This window comes from Gavia stellata, chromosome 9, assembly GCF_030936135.1.
Source record: "Gavia stellata isolate bGavSte3 chromosome 9, bGavSte3.hap2, whole genome shotgun sequence".
NCBI classification, from domain to species: Eukaryota; Metazoa; Chordata; class Aves; order Gaviiformes; family Gaviidae; genus Gavia; species Gavia stellata.
In genome coordinates this window covers 13,485,421-13,502,759 of record NC_082602.1, presented here as the reverse complement: position 1 = coordinate 13,502,759, position 17,339 = coordinate 13,485,421, and the positions used below count along the sequence as shown (strand labels likewise).

At 41.8% G+C, this 17,339-nt stretch overlaps 1 protein-coding gene across 1 annotated transcript; it reads right to left on the bottom strand.

The window, feature by feature from the left end:
- Window positions 1-606: 606 nt before the first annotated feature.
- Window positions 607-16,063, bottom strand: PLAC9 (placenta associated 9). Its single transcript, XM_059821495.1, has 4 exons — window positions 15,768-16,063; window positions 3,352-3,452; window positions 2,274-2,394; window positions 607-790 (listed from the first exon to the last, which is right to left on the bottom strand). Exons 1-4 carry the CDS (start codon window positions 15,823-15,825, stop codon window positions 780-782), a joined length of 291 nt encoding a protein of 96 aa, XP_059677478.1. The 5' UTR covers window positions 15,826-16,063; the 3' UTR covers window positions 607-779.
- Window positions 16,064-17,339: the final 1,276 nt, after the last annotated feature.

Below are 17,339 nucleotides of genomic sequence, written 5' to 3'. Positions count from 1 at the left end.
GCCTGTTAATCAGAAATGTGCAATCTCCTCTTATTTCACACACATACGCACGCTCACTCTCTATTCTGTAAAGGTCAGGCAGGTCCTGTTTCCTAAAAGAAGTTGTGTTTGCTGTTTGTCGTGGAAGAAAATGGGGGTGTCATTGGGGTGGATGTTGGAATTAATTCCAGGTTACATTGTCACTACAGCGAGGGAGAAGAGTGTAAAGATTACAGAATAAGGTGGCTGTGCATCCAAATGACAAATTCTGACTAGTCCCGATTCTGACTAACATGTGCAGATAGGACTCATGTTTTAGTCAACGGCAGCAATGTGACTATGTCCGAAGCCAGACCACTCCATACACTCATTTTTGTCAGACAATCTAAGCATATCTTGAGAGGAAATTGCAGCTGAAAGTGTATCTTCATTGATTTACACCAATAGCAAGAGTTCACTTTGCCAGAGAAGGATTAAGCTTTTGAATTAAGGGAAGTTTGTTAGCTATGCTTCAGTCCCGGACCCCACCTGATCTTGTTTTCTTACTGAGAATGCTGTATTTGAAATGCAGTTTTGATAAGGTAGGGCTGCTGAAAGATTTAAAATATAAAGCTTTGAAACAGTGTCTAAAAGCAAATACCTGTTTATTATAAAGCACAGGAACACAGAAGGCAAACTACAGCCGGGGATAGTTCATCCCTGCTCAAATTCTAGAAACACAAGCTTATTAAATGAATGAAAGTGCAACCGTCTATGACAACCATACTGTTACATTCAGCTGTTTTCTGTCTTCGCAGCGCTCAGCTGGTATCTGTATAGAGAAGAGTTGATATAATTATTTTTGGTTATAAGAGCAGGATCAATCTTTGTGGGTAAACATCGTTTAAAACATGAATCCTGCTACTTTAAAGTAGGGAATTGTCACTTTGATTCACCAAATCACAGAAGGAAGGTCCTATCTGCAATTCTTGAGCCATTTGGCAGTTGTTGCAAGCTCCATCTGAGTAGTGCTTACTGTAGATGTGCTGCAAATATGCCGAGGTTGACTTAGGATTTCCATTTTAAATTCACTGTAACTCTTTACTGGAATAGTTTTCTTTTTTAAATAAATTATCGTTGCCGGGCAGTAACTTAATTGTTACCTCTTAACTGCCCCTCACAGAAAACTGGAAATTTTGATGAATAACAGAGTTGGTGAGAACGTATCAGTCAGGCTGACCAGATCCATACAGCCAACTGCAAGAACTAAAAACCAACATAAACTCTCCTGCTGTCTACTTCGAGCCCACCTTCTATCGTCTAAGTGCACTATAGCATGCACATGTGTATGTACCCATGTACAGCTCTCTTAAATGAATAAACAAAAACAACACTGACAAAACTGACTTCATAAACATGTCTGTGGATGCTCATACCTTTCCACAAGATGTTTATTTGCCACCAGGAGTGTCTCTCACCTTGTTAAATGCACTATTGATATTTGGGCGAAGAATGAAGAAGAGAGAGCATTATAAGAAGCTGTGGAGGGTAGGTGGTCTCATCCAAATAATTTCTGTTGTGGTTTAATTTATTCCAAAAGCGTTTATCCAGGAGCATGTTTTGTGTCAGGGCTTGCGTGTCAAAATTGGATTTAAGATACCAAAATGGTAATACTTCCAGTAACTTTTTTTGTATTTTGTTGCTCTCCTTTGTTTCATTTGTCACATGTAAAACAAAGGAATCACAGGATCTTGAAACTGAAAGAGACCTTGAGATTTCTTAATCCATTCTGCTGTTCTAAGGAGTGATGCTTGTTTAACGTTTTCAGTGCTCGGGAAACTACAGTCATATAATTTCAGTGGTTCACTGTCCTTGTAAGCAAGCTTTGCATTGTGTTTTGCTTGAGTCTTTCTTGCTGCATTATTTCTTGTTTAATTCACTTTTGCAGTGGGGAAGAAAACACAGCTTTTGTCTTTGTGGCAGCCTTACTCATTCTGGTGGGCTACTTCGATATTCTTTAGACTAAACATCCCCCAATTTAACAACCTTGCTGTGTAGCTCATGTATCTAGCTCCTTGGTTGGGTTTTTGTTTGTTTGGCTTTTTTTTTTTTTTCCCCCTTTTCTTCCCTCCCTCTCTTTAGTGGTTGTTGAAACCTGATGTTCAAAACTGGACCCAGTATTTCAGCTGAGGCCTTAGCTGCAGTGAATTGAATGAAGGAATACTTCACATCTTGGGGGGAGAAAAGATGGCATAATTGGTAATAACATATGCAACCCTGCTTTCAACTTAGGTTATTTCCCACTAGATACTTACCGTCAAACATGTCTATAAGTGGGGTTCCTGGAGCGATGGGGATATTTGATGTTGTCTCATTGATGATGTTGAGGAGCGATTTGACTTCTGATTCTAGATGTTCCACTGTTTTTATTACCTTCTAATGAAAATAAGGGAGACAAATGGAGAAAGGGGGTAGTCGAAGGGTCAACTGGAAGGAGTTGTACCAAATGTGTTAGCGGAAGTGCAAATCTAATGTCCCATAATGCTAACAGCTAATTTAATTTGTATTGCACAGTGCAGAATTAAGTATTTCTTGTGTTATGCTGGCCTCTAGTGGCATGAAGTATTGAAATTTTCTTTTGCAAAAGTTAAATTGCAGCATCTCTGTATAAAGAATCACCCATAATTTGACTTCTTGGAGGGAGCTTTGCATTAATTTGTCTTTAATTCTCTCTCGTTTCTGAGCCACCATCATATCCAAGAAAAGAATTGGCACAGAATATGCGAGGACCTGATGGGGCAGGAAGAAGAGGGCTGGGACTAGAGCAGGAGAGAGGTAATGTTGCCATTTGAGAACCAAGAGCATGCAGTTTGGCCGCTACCCAGTTGGGAATAGTTAGCACTGGACAAATATCTTGTGAGTGCTTAACACACCAAGGAAAAAATTAAAACTTTGTAGCTTTCCTAGAATCCAAGTCATAGAGTTTACTTAGTTCTTGAGTGTCTGCAGGAGCGAGCAGAAACTCCTCCGTCAGCCTTGGAGCCACCTGTAGAATTCACGTCTAGCCATGAGCAGATGTGAAACTTTACAAGTATCAGTTCTGATATTGTTATATTAAAGGCACAGTTATAAACATTTTAGAAAAGGCTGATACACAGTAGTCAGTGATTGGTTAATCAGTTGTTTGGAATTCATCAAGATTATATGTTTCTGGTAATAATGGCTTTATGGATAGTTACAAACCATGACATCTGAAAAAAATAGTCAGATCTTGAATAGAATAAAATCAAGAAGGGACAGTGTCTAGAAACATCATTCTTCTGTTCTTTTCTTTGGTCAAAAGGGTAGGGCAGAGGTCTGGTAAGGTCCAGGAGCCAGCGCAATAGCTCTTACCTCTTCAATAATATCTAAGCGTTTGTGGATCGTATCATGTTCATTACACCAGCTTCCTCTTCCCAAACTGCCAGGTAACACGCTGACAGGATCTGCAACAGCTGGAAAAACAGCCACAGTTAATTAGCAGAAGCTTTTTAATAGTAGTCCTTACCTTTCTGACTTCTGAAGTGGTATTTTGCATGTTAAACAGCATTGTTTATGAAACCAAATGTAGAAGTCCCATCTAGAAAGTGAACCTGTCTCCCAAAAACTACAGCTATACCACAGTGCTGTGGATGTCTCCTTGCTTGTGCACGTTGTCGCGGATGGTTGGAACGAGGTGTTTTCTCTTGCCAGGGGTATTTTTTTGTTTTGTTTGTGTGTGTTTGTTTTACACAATCTGTTTTTTCATACCTGTGTAGGGTAAGTTTATAGACTGTAACTCTATGAGTATAAAACCTAAGCATTGGGAAGATCTGCCTTACACATCAGTTCCTCTTAGACTTTCTTCAGAAGTAGCAGGTACAGTAAAGCTTGGAAGAGTAGCTAAGTCTGTCCACTTACGTCCTGAAAGGATACAAGCTGGTGATTCTGCTGTGCCAGAAACTTGTCCGTAACAGTCTGATTTTGCAATGGTAAGGGAGACAATAAAAGTGTGTACAGCTGATACCATTTGCTGACCAAATCACTCATATTTGGTGCTATATACAAAGTCACTTATCTCTGTCAGTTATCTGTATTTACCTCTCAGTACTCGTAAGTTCTTGCTCTTTGAACGTTTCATTCTGCTGGCTCTGCTCCGTGAAAGGTCAGTACCTGCTGGTGTCCGTGCTTTAATGGAGCCAATTTCCTTTTCGTAACTTTTGTGCAACATTCAGTAACATTTAGATTTTAATACGTGTGCATAGAACTGTAGCGGAGTATTTTAAATGCCACTAAAGTGATAAGATATCTTGCTCCATGTAAAGTTAGGTCTTGTTCTTGTTTGAGGCCTGAAGAAGCTATGATAATGAGAAAGCAGCAGCAACTAATTTTGTTGTTTGATTGTAACAGAGACAAAGAGGAAGCTGTGAGCTTGTGTTATAATGAACAGTAAGAAACATACAAAGAGCAACTAGTTGTGTCTTCAGTACTGTTGTGCGAGAGCAGTGATTTGGAACTGCTGCAGCGCTTCATCGCAAGTCTGTGCCAAGATTTCTGGAGTGTAGGTATCAGATGATGGCAAACACATGTCAGTAAGGATTGTAGCCATTGCAGTTTGATGGGATGAGATGTACTCTGAGTTGGAGTGGTATCCTTGAAATTGGAGGGCAGAGGGCGGGGAGGAGAAGAGGATTAAAATGTGACCTGATATACTAAGCATTATTTAGAAATTGGTTTGACAAAGCTTAAGAGAGAATTTTTGGTTGTTTATTTGTAACATGATTTTGATTTGGGATTTTTTGGTGCATTCACCAGGAGGTGGTGCTGTTAGGACAGAATCACAAAGAATTAATCTACCTGTTTACAGAAGACTGCTGAAATATGGCAGGTGCTTAAACACTAGCTGCTTTGCAGTTGCCCCTTTTTTCCCCTTTGTTGCTGCTGGTGGTATTTTGGGAGCGCTGTTAACTTGTAACTTAGTGGTCAAGTAAACCATGCTAGAAGGAGAGGAAATGGCCTCAAGTTGCGCCAGGGGAGGTTTAGACTGGGTGTTAGGAAAAATTTCTTTACTGAGAGAGTGGTGAAGCACTGGAACAGGCTGCCCAGGGAGGTGGTGGAGTCACCATCACTGGAGGTGTTCAAGGAATATGTGGACGAGGCATTGCGGGACATGGTTTAGTGGGCATGGTGGGGTTGGGTTGATGGTTGGACTTGATGATCTTACAGGTCTTTTCCAACCTTAATGATTCTGTGATTCTGTGAGTCTCAAAATTTTTTCTTATTTACATGTTTTTTCTATCATGGCTGGAACAATATGGTGTCAGGAATGGAGGTTTCAAAGCAGTGGCCAGTCTTTGTTTACAAACCTTGGCTTTCCTAATAATAGAATAATAGCAAGGTAAGCTCCATTTTACTGTCAGAGATTAATAAAATATCTACCTTTCCAATATTCCCAGCTCTAGCTCTCAGCGTCAAGCTGTATGCTGAACTGCCATCCATCATGTTGGAGAGAGCACCAAGGGCAAGCAGAAGTCATGGTGATGAGGTAACTGGTGATCAGTTGTTGACTGCTGGGAACATTCCCAGATCTAACTACAAATGAACTGTGAAAAGAGGCAGCAGAAATCACTAGGTGGACTAAGAGCAAATAGAAGAATTTAAGAATCCCCCAGGAGGTTATTTTTCACTGTATTAACCTAGCTGTAGAGGGCTGGATCACAAGGTTGGATGCAAAGTTTGAGTGAAGGCCAGCACCGGTTTTATGTGGTTGTTAAAGCAGCTTTTGCCCAGCTCTAAGTTACATGCCAGGCTTGTTTAGTTTTGACCATTCCCTAGAAATGGAAGTGCAAGAGGGTTAATGGTGGCTAGCTCAAGTTAGCGTTGACCACTTCTCTTTCTCTGATCATGCATCTTGTATCATGCTGGTCCATTAAAGACAGCCCAGAGCTCTGCTGTAGGAGAAGCAGAAGTAGCTGGCTGTCCTGCCCAAATTGGACTCTGACCCGGAGACTCTCTGGTCTTTCCAAACTGCCTAACGGCATGGTGAGCATGCCTGTTGGCACTGTGCAGGGGCTCCTTTCACCTTTTTCCTGATACAGGACCTTAAATCCGCAAAGGGACTTTTTGAAGCAGAAATTATATAAGGTCTTACGCAAAATGCAGCTTTAATCATTCCTTTAGCTTAGCCCTTCTGTGTGAAAGAAGATTCTGTTCAGCACAAACCTCAGCATTGTGCTTACTGCTACTCTAGGCAGGTGTACGTGCTCTAGGCAGGGGAGGTTAGATATGATGGTGTATTGGGTTTGCGTGGCAACATTTTAGTAGCGGGGGGGCTACAGGGGTGGCTTCTGTGAGAAGCTGCTAGAAACTTCCCCTACATCTGATAGAGCCAATGCCAGCCGGCTACAAGACGGATCTGCCACTGGCTAAGGCTGAGCTGATCAGCAACAGTGGTAGCGCCTCTGTGATAACATATTTTAGAAGGGGGGAAAAACTGTGAAACGGCAGCCAGGGAAGAGAGGAGTGAGAATATGTGAGAGAAAAAACCCTGCAGACACCAAGGTCAGTGAAGAAGGAGGGGGAGGAGGTGCTCCAGGCGCCGGAGCAGAGATTCCCCTGAGCCCGTGGTGAAGACCATGGTGAGGCAGGCTGTGCCCCTGCAGCCCATGGAGGTCCACGGTGGAGCAGATATCCACCTGCAGCCCGTGGAGGACCCCACGCTGGAGCAGGTGGATGCCCGAAGGAGGCTGTGACCCTGTGGGAAGCCCATGCTGGAGCAGGCTCCTGGCAGGACCTGTGGACCCATGGAGAGAGGAGCCCACGCTGGAGCAGGTTTGCTGGCAGAGGACTTGTGACCCCGTGGGGGACCCACAATGGAGCAGTCTGTTCCTGAAGGACTGCTCCCCGTGGAAGGGACCCACACTGGAGCAGTCTGTTCCTGAAGGACTGCTCCCCGTGGAAGGGACCCACGCTGGAGCAGTTCGTGAAGAACTGCAGCCCATGGGAAGGACTCACATTGGAGAAGTTCATGGAGGACTGTCTCCTGTGGGAGGGACCCCACGCTGGAGCAGGGGAAGAGTGTGAGGAGGAAGGAGAGGCAGAAACGACGTGTGATGAACTGACTGCAACCCCCATTCCCCGTCCCCCTGCGCCGCTCGGGGGGAAGAGGTAGAGAAAATCTGGGGTGAAGTTGAGCCCGGGAAGAAGGGAGGGGTGGGGGGAAGGTGTTTTTTAAGATTTGGTTTTATTTCTCATTATCCTACTTTCATTTTGATTGGTAATAAATTAAACTAATTTCCCCAAGTCAAGTCTGTTTTGCCCATGATGGTAGTTGGTGAGTGATCTCCCTATGTCCTTGTCTCAACCTACAAGCCTTTCGTCATATTTTCTCTCTCCTGTCCAGCTGAGGAAGGGGAGTGAGCGAGCGGCTGTGTGGTGATTAGTTGCTGGTTGGGACTAAACCACGACAGACGGATGACTCTGTCATTTGTTCAAAGCAAGGTCTGCCATGATAGGTATGTATAGCCAACGTAAGGTTGTTGCATCTCACTGTGAGGTTAGCAAAACACTGCACAGCTTTTTGTGCACATGCACGTCTAGAGAACCAGGTAAAGGGGTTGCTGTGAAATGCAGGGCTCAGTAGTTGTTGGTTCCTTGGGGTGGCTGGTTCATCTCTTTTGACATGGAGACAAGACAGCTTTCCGGCACTCAGAGCACATTGCTGCATTATAAACTGTAATGGGCTTACCGAAGGAGAAGGAAGTATCTCGTCCTAGTTTGATAGGACTGTAAGATGTTACCCAGAACTACAGGACTAGTGCAGTACCTAAAAAATTTGACAAATAGTCCAAGCCTAAGTGTCTCAGGAAGCACCTGATAGCTGTTGTTAGCGAGCGATGAGAGTTAGTAGAAACCGAAGCATGTCTAGTTCCTGGACCTCACAGTATGGAGTTGGCTGAGGGCTGACCCAGCAGAAACCCTCTCAGCCAGGGCCTGCGTGTCTGTGTCTGGTTAGTGACTTTCACACCGGAGCAGAGGTGCTCTTGCACTTGGGATTGCTCCTTCACCACTATGCCAGAACAGAGTACTTCAGGTAGGCGGTTGCTGGTTCTGGCTGGGCAGCAGTGTAGTTTTCTTCTTCTGTTTTCTGAGCCTTGGCTTGAGGCTTTGGCTGCTCAAAACCCTGATTGTTGTTTTGTTGTCTGGCTTTAGCTCTTAACCCAAAGCCTTTATCTCTGGGATGGGCTGGTCACAGGACACATCCGGTCCCTTGTAAATATGACACGTATCTGGGTCACTATGGTCAGACAATTCAGCTGAAGCAATAATTTCCATGTGCTCAAAGAGAATCACATGTTGCTTATGAGTGCTGCCCTTCTCTGTATTGCAGCTGGTGGAAGAAAATGATACAGTCTGCCTTTGGCACTGACCTTCTCCAGCAGCATCTCTACCTCATGTAGTAATAGCAGTCACCTTGTAATGGGAGTGAAGAATGGAAGGCTGCAAGCCATGTAAACAAAAGACTAATGGCCTTTTAGGATACTTCCTGATACTTCCATGTACTTGTTCTCCTGTTGCTGAAGAAACATTTTTAAAATGTAAATTAGAATTTTTACTTGCCTATGTATCAAAGCACATGCATAAATGCAGAAAACTAACAGCTTTTAAAAGTAGACTCTTCTTTGTATACTGTATAGATTATGTATTTAAAATGTGTGGGTATTTGCAACTTCTGACAGCTTAAGCAAGTGTGTAGGAAGCACACTTCAATGTCTTAAATATCTCATTCGAAACTTAACGGATTACTTTATGCCGCTATTTGTTGTAATGTTTCAACATGGCAGAGAGACATTACCTTTCAGTTAATTTCCCGTCTGCAAATTCCCACCTGATGCTTCCTGCAAACAAGATGCTTAGTTCAATTCTTGAAGTCCATTCTATTTGATATATAGGTGGTTATTTTCCATCAAGAATCAGAACTCTCTTGTTCAAGATAAGAAAACGACCTGTGCCTTTTTTCCTCTGATTAAGTCCTCTGTGCTATGTTGATGGTGCCTATAAAGCTGGGTAGCTCTAAGTGCCCTGTGCTGTGATACAGTCAGACACCAGCAGATGGAGCAGGAAAATGGAGAATCTGAGTCGGTTGCTAATCAGGGTATGTTTAGTAGAAGAATACACGTAATATTTGAAAGAAGTAGCATGATGAAGAGTAAAGATCTATGTATCATGGTCAGTCTACTGTACAAAACTTGATCTTACAGCAGGGGATTGAAAGAGCAATGGTAAGAATTAAAACAACCTTAGAAAACAAGGCCTTAGTTTTAGAATACCTCTCAGTTAAGCTCCTCTGCTCCTGTACATTTGATGTATTCCCCCAATCCCCCAGGATGTTGCTTCTACACACTCCCTGAAGAAGTCCCCTTCTAGGACCGTCAGGATCCTGTCTATCCAGATGCTGTTAAATGGTTCATTTTGATCATCCAAGTAGCGTCTAATGTTAAGCATCAGAATAAACCTGAGCAACTGTCTCTTCACTGTCACTTGCTGCTGTTACTAAGACTGACAGAACTGAAGTACGCAATCACACAGATCTGGTAGGTCTTTATAAGTATCTTTCCTAAAGATGCGTTGCTGGTCACACTGAAGTTACAGGTTTGATACAGAAATTACTGGGTTGGGTTCTTTGGTCTATGTTATGGAGACAGTCAAGCTGAGTGACTATAATGTTCCCTATTGGTCTTAAAGTCTATAAAATTCCTTTTGCATCATTCTATGATCAGTATGTTTTTGAAAGTTAACTGAGAGTTCGTGTTGTGCTCAGTAGGGAGGGAGGGGTAAAACAAAGCAGGGCACAAGCCAAATGAAAGACAAGTTGAGATTGAAACAGGAACCAGATGGCAAATAAGGAAGGCTGAAATCATGTCATAGACCAAGGGGAAAAAAGGAAAACATGTATAACTCTTCAAGAAAACATACTATGCTGTGTGTTCTTGTTTGCACTGCCTTAGGTTTAGCAGTATCATTTTACTCCTGGAGTATATAGCATAAGGTGGCCAGATAGCTTTTAATGAGAAAATGAAGGGGGTAGTAATAGATTTATGTTCCAACTGGAAAAAGGTCATGAACTTGAGTGTCAAGTTCAAATTATGCACCCCCTAACCAGTCTGGGAAGAATGCAAAAGACCTCCGAAGGGATTTGCTGATCCTTGCTTAAATTATTCCTTGTCTAAATATAAGTGTTGGACTCCACTTTGACATGTGTACGTAACTTCGAAGTGTTAGCTCAAAAAATTACACAGTTTACAAAAGTGGTTGGTGAAGTTAACTTCCAGCTGAATACAGGAAAGGTTTAATTGCTTTGAACCTGAACTCATACTAATACTATCAGTATTAGTGCTTTCAGATCTAAGACCATGTTAAGCCAAGACTGTTAGTCATATTTAATTTTGAGGGCTGTTCTTAAATGGAAACTAAATTTGATGTCTTTCTGTCAACCCTTAATTATGTTGGCATCCTTAGATATGGAAGTACAAGATTAACTTTCTGTACCACTACCAGTTTCATTATCACCAGTGTGCCCAAATTAATTTTAAGCTGTATTATATATAACTTAATCTGTATCAAATTTGATTGTTAGGACACCAAAGATAATTGATTTGGATAGAACGTGTTGTATTGGAAATGTTTTTTAATGTGCAGATTGTCTTCAAATTCTTACATGCTCAGGAGCATATTTTTAACTGGACATAGAGCATCTTCCAGGCTATAATCCATAAACCACTGCCTAGCGCTTAGCTGTGATTTAGGCAACTTTTCTAGTTGCTTAAAGATAAGGGAATTCTTGCCTTTAGTGATTGCAATAAAGACTGCAGGAATTGTAATAAATATGTAAAATTTCTTAGCTTCTTATATACTGTCATAGGTTACTATGCTTTACACCGGAGGCAACTGCAGTGTTTTGCTTGTATATACATGCAAATATATATATGTACACACACCTTTATTAGGCTTCAGCTTTTATGGCAGAACGACACTGCAAATTCCAAACAGGGCAAATGTGGAATACCCAAAGTAGGAGATGGAACGTAGGCATTGTATATTAGACAGAGAATTGTCAGTAGAAAGCTGTTCTGGAATTTGGGGGGTGGGGGAAGATTGGTTTGGTTTGGGTTTTTTTAAAATAATTTCAAGAAGGTACATTGAAAGTTTTTAATGCCTGGTTAGGGATTAATCTGTAATCTATACATTCACTGTATCCTTCAACTGCTACGTAAATGCCAAGTTTTGGAAAGATTTCAAACATGGAACGAAATCCAAGGGATTCCTCTGGTATCCAAGATTCATGAGCCTCTGATAATAATGGAAACATCCTGAAATAAGTTTCTTCCATTAAATTAATTATTTTTGAAATTAATTTTAGAAGCTAAATAACCATATCAGAAAGCCAAGTTCCAAACTTGCAGACCTGGTTCATGCTCTGTTTATGAAGATGTAAAATATGCTACTGTGAATATTATTTCAGATCCTAGATCAGTTGAGATTGAACTTACTTTAATTCTTTTTTTCCTGAAAGAGAAGAACCAAAGAGGAAATCTCATGCATTATGGGGTGTATTACATTAGTGGAGGTGGGTCAGGTTATCAGCCTACCAGTTCTCACTTCTCTAACTTGTCTGTCCCGTTAACCTACATGTGAGATGCCATGTTGTGATGTGTTCTGGTCCTACTGTGCCTCACTTGTGCTTGTGAAATATGCAATATTTTAGAGATGGGACTTGATAGAAACTGTTCCTGACTAGGAGATGGCTACCATGTATTTCTGTGTAAAACTACTTCGTTTGGAGGAAGCTTTTGCTATCATGATCCGTGTCATTCTCATTTCACAAGGGAGCTTCAGCTCTTGCTTACCCAGCAGTGGAGACTGAGAGGGAGCATACAAGGTCAGGGATAGTTTGTGCTGCCAGTGGGCACTCTTTTTTTCAGGCACATCAAAATCTGGGGCCCCTGCCATGGCTGTCTGCCACAAGCAAAATTACTACTTGAAAATCCACTTTTCTTCTTCTGCTGTGTTACTATATTTGTGATTGTAAGAAGCACTTAAGTTTTGTATATTTTCATTCAAAAGAAGGAGGATAACAATAAAATGTTCCTGTGAGGGAGCTGTTGGCTTGGAATGTGTTTCCAGCATGGGGGTCTTCTGAACAAGCAGCCAGGGAATATCTTCTTGTGCTTGTTGCTGCAATCAAAAATGACTACAGGGAACAGGACTGATAAGAGACGTGAGCTATGTAATTTGCAGGTAGGTTACTCTAATTCGTGCTGTAACTTACAATGGGATACCCTGATGCTTTGGGCTGCATACAGAATTTTCCCTTTATTAGGTATTTATTTCTGTGTGAAACTAAGACCAAGTCTTAGGAGGATTATAGCTAGTAGCCGTGTAGGACATACTTGCGTGTGGAGAAGGGGATGAGCAATTTTAGGAAGAAGAGGAGTCGTGTTGTAGCATATGTAAAGAATATAAGTTGTGTAGAATGAGTCAGCTTAAGGCTGGTTTGAGAATGGAGGAGGTGAGATACATGAGTATTTGATGCCCCCATCAATTTGAGGATGACCACTGGTATCTGGAGATAAAGAGTTTTTCAATTTTATGAGGACATGGCTTTTGGTCTGTGTTTAGTAACAGGAGCTACAGTCATGGGGAGTGGGTGAGGTGAGTCTGTGACTTAGTCAGCTTTGTGATTGTGTAGTTTGTGTATGAGTAAGTTATGGTAGTAGAAGGAAGTATGATAGTACAATGAAAGAATATTCTTGTAGTGTTTTTATAATACTAAAACAAGTCTAAGAACTTGCTTGAAGATATATTTTCCTCTGGCAGACAGGTCATGTGTTCTGCAACAACTCAGGAAGTAGAATAGTGAGAGAGAGAGAGGGAGATACATACATACGTACGTACATACATACATACATACTTACTAGATTCTGGCTTTCAGGGCCAAGAGTCACAACTGCTTCAACCAGAGCAGATCAGCTGCATTTATAAATACAGTTGCATCCTGCCGATGAACAGCAGGAGTCCTGTATTTCCAAACCCCTGACTTTTTTGGAGTTTGATATTAACCTTTGCTTTACACATGGAGGTTACAAAGTCCACAGAACTTAATAAATTCCTTCTAACTAAATACAACAAAACATAGGGTTTTACAGATATATAAAATCTGTAAAAAGGCTCACTTCTGTACAGAGCCCCTGTCTTCGGATGCCTCATGGTCTTAAGAAACACGCCTACACCTGGGTACACTTTGTCGTGACAAACTTTCTTTCTCCTTCCTTGTTGGAGCTCAGAGATGAGTGTTTGCCAAGACTGTAATCCTTGCATTGGAGACAATAATGCTGGTGGGATTCTATAGGGACAGAAAATACCTATAACATGGAGTATAGGTCAAACCACTACTAGTTTATTAGTAGAGAAATATGAGTCCAAGTCTGGTTTAAGGTAGGACATCTCTCATAATTTTTTATTGTGGATTTAATTCTACACTGTGGTAGTTTAGTTTCCTGGAGGCAAAATGCTGTTCTGTGAGCACAAGTGGTCAATTTTGGGCAAAAGTAGGCTGTTCTGAAGGGATTTTTTTCCCTCCAGTTTCTAGGTGATGGTCTAGCTTATAGATCTTCTCAGCTTTGAACTGCATGTGGATATCAGAAGATCCAAAATATTCTGAGAAGTCGTAATATGTTAGCTGAATGAAGAAAAACATTCTTACACTTGGTTTACTTTAACTTGTAGTTAAAACAGAAGGAAACTTCTGCTGTTTAAAAGCAAATCATGCCACAGTATGGAGTATTGAGCAGCAATGCCTCCTCCACTAGAGCTCTCCTGTTGCTGTCTCCCTACTAGCATGCTCAGTATTTGGTTGGCTCAGCTAAAGGGAGCATGTCAGCGGGGCCAGCCTGCTTGCCAGGTACTTGTTTACCTGAGGACTCCAGGTCACCCCTCTGCCATGCATAAATATGCAACAAAGACTTTGCTGTTAGGGTGCTGCACCCCTCAGAACAATTTGCCTGGAGGTTTTTGCAAGAATGGAAACATGTTTAAATGGGGCAGGTATTGAATACACCAGTGCCCCAGGCTACGCTGTATGCTACATTTGAGCAGCACCCCACAAACTAACCTGGCAACAACAGCGAAGAAGTAGGAACTGCAGCCATTGGGCAGGAGCGCGTGGTTGCATCCAGAAGGGCCCCTGCGCCAGCCTCCTCCTGAGCTGTTTGAAGGCTGGGCTCTATGCATATGAGATTGTTCATATTAATGGCTGAATTAAAACGTAGATTCTACTTTGGCCAGCTCCGAACCATTTTTAAGAGGAACCCACAGGGGTTGGGAGGGAGGATCTGTAAGGAAATCAACAGTTAGATTCCCCAACTCAAAGGCAGCAAAGGGAAAGCGTGGATGACTGTAAGCCTGTCAGCCAGCCAGGGTACTCCCCTGGCCGTGACAGACACAAAATTCCCTATCTTACATAAAGTACACCATTGAGACAGTGAAGACTATTCCCTGACTGAGTAGCTACCACCTGGCGTGATACCGGGTGCTAGTCTCCACTGCAGTTATTATTCAAGCACTATTTTATTTAGCTGGATTTTATCTGAGTTTGCTAATGATTTCAGCTTAAAACCATACTTTTGGGGGAATAAACACAAACATTCTTCCGGCCTTTTTTTTTTTTTCTTCTTTAATTTCACAATTTTTTTCTGAAGCTTGCGAAGCTCACAAGAGGGTAGCGAGTACTTGTGGAGTGAAAACAAGTTAGAGTGCCCTTGCTGGGATATTGATATTTCAGTTCATCACTGATAAACATTACAAAGCCAGTTGGGTGGGAGGGAGTCAGGGCAAGGAAGAGTGACTAGGACTTGGGGGCAGAAGGGACTAACAGTTTTTTCAGGAAATGTTTTGATTGTAATGGAAACTTACTACCCTGCCATGAAATACAAACATTGTGTGTTGTCAAGAAGTAAGAGCAGAGGGAAAATAAAGCTGGGCCTCGCCTAGCAGAAAACACGTAATACAAACAGGCTGGGAAGCCAGGTTTGTGGTTGCACGGGGACTATAAACCCTCGAACTAGCCAAACCGAATAGCTTTCAGTCACACTGTCAGCTACAAAGTGATTACAGCTTATTCCAACACTAATCTGTTGTTAATGAGAGTAAAATTCAGATGCAAGCTTATCAGATGATCCGTGTTTATACTTTGTACTCCCAAGGCATTTTGAGAAGGTGTTATGTGCCTCAGAATCTCAGGAATAAGTAATTCAAAGCAGGAGAGAAAAAAATGTGGTGCTGTTACCAGCAAATGTAAAAAGAAGGGTTTGAATAAAGGAAAATCTTTCTCTATTCACCTTGAACTTCGCTCTCATTTCTGAGTGGATTAGTGTGTATGTTAATAAGGCTGCCAGCATTATGGAAATGCCAGTAATTATGGAAATGCAGGACACTGTCTGCAGCACCTGAATGTGGTTCTAAATTTCTGAAAATACAGTGATAGTGTCTCCCATGAGAAGTGAAAACTTTCTACCAAAGCAATATGCCTCCAGGATGGACTTTAATAGCACAAAAATGAAGTTTTTCATGGTAAAAACAATATTCCCACAGAGTTTTGACACATACCTGTGTCACCTTCGTATAAAACCCACAGAGTAAGCAATTCTTTACCTCCCTCTCCCACCCCATGCAAAGGCTTTGACCGTGCTATGGTTAAGCTATAGTTTCTGCTTTGCAAGCTCAGAATCACTTACCTAAAAGATCTCGCTCCTGCAGGGCTAAAATAAATGCCAGCACCCAAAGGAAAAGCATGGTTTCAGCCTCTCCAAGCTCTGCCGTAGTCCTGGTGGAGAGCTGTGCAGCCTCCCTCCCCGGCTTCGCATCGACTCCTCCGTCCAGCCGATCGTGCTGAGGTTTAGCCAGAGTTAGGAGGAAATATGCCCAGGCTGAGCCAAGATTCTTGAGCTGTTCTCTTCTGCTTCCCTCCTTTTAAAAAACACCCTTCCAGCTCCACGCAAAGTCCACTTACCCAGGCAAGCTGGCAGTGGTCCAAGCTCCCCAAAGTTGTTTGGTTTTTTTACCCTTGTATTTATTTACGCAGACTACAACTGGAATGTGCTGAAGAGCTTTGGATCCTGTAAATACAGCAAGTGGGGCAAGAAAAGGAAGGGAGAAAGGAGGAGGAAGGGGTGCTGGATGTTTCTTTCCCTGTAGGATTTCATCTCGGGTGGAGAAAGGAGGAACACTGGAAAACACAGCATCTTCAGATCTTGTGAGCTTACAGGGCTTTTTCCATCATTTGTTCATTTTGAAGACTGCAGAAACATCTTTTTGGGGCAGTACGAAGCGTGGCAGGGTTGTGGGAGGTGGCAACTGTCTGTGGTGCTTATGTTTGGACGGTATAGGAGCTCCTGAGGAGCCTTCTGAGCTCTTTTCAGTTTGGCAGGTTTTTGAAATAGGTTGGACTTGGTAACATCACATGCAAAAATTGTGCTGCTAATGGTATTTTGACAATGTGTGTGATTTTTAGTAAGATCTTAATTAAATGTTAGTTGTTTGTCTTGAGGGTTCATGGGTGCTGACTGGGTAAGTGTCAATCCTTGACCCTACTAGATTGGTGTTCAAAGATTTAAGGTATCTCCTTCCTGGCATTGTTCCTCACATTCATTTAAGTTGAGTTACCTTTTTTCGAACTATTGCTAGTCAAAGGTGAAAGGCCATTAAGATGTCCTACTTAATCCTAAAGGCTGTTGTCCAGGATAAACAGTGTTCCAATTATTGGAAATAAAAACCTGTGAACTAGAACAGATTTCCTTAGTCTTTACCACCTCTCTAGCAATCAGACAATCAAGTTATTTGAATAAGATATCTGAAAGTGAGCCTGTAGATATGCTATCACAGAGTTCAAAGTATAATCATCCCCAGTGACTTCCAAATCAAGTTAGATTGTAAGCTCAAGTACAAGGCAAAATAGCCTCAGTAATAAAGATTCTGTGACTGAAATTTAGCTGGTAACTTTGTGGAGGCACTGAGCAAAACAGAGCACAGAACAACCTCTGTGTGTATTGAGCCCTCAGGGCTGGTGCTAGTAAGCTAACATTTTTCTGAAATAAAAATTAAATTGGCTATGAGAACTAGAATGGCAGTGTTTTTCTGGGTGTTCTAGCTTAAATCACTACGTAGCAATACTGCAATTTTTACAAATTCTTATTTTGAGAATAAATCTGATTATTCCTGCTGAAAAATTACATAAATTTTAATTTTGTTATAAACAGGTCTTTAGAGAGGAACTGCAACAGTAACAGTGAGTCCACTCTGTTTTATTC

Coding starts and splice junctions, on each gene's coding strand:
- PLAC9 (XM_059821495.1), bottom strand. CDS start 15,825: ATGCTTTTCCTTTGGGTGCTGGCATTTATTTTAGCCCTGCAGGAGCGA. Junction 3,453..15,767: donor GCAGGAGCGAGATCTTTTAG/GTAAGTGATTCT, acceptor CTGTTTTTCCAG/CTGTTGCAGATCCTGTCAGC. Junction 2,395..3,351: donor GCTTAGATATTATTGAAGAG/GTAAGAGCTATT, acceptor TATTTTCATTAG/AAGGTAATAAAAACAGTGGA.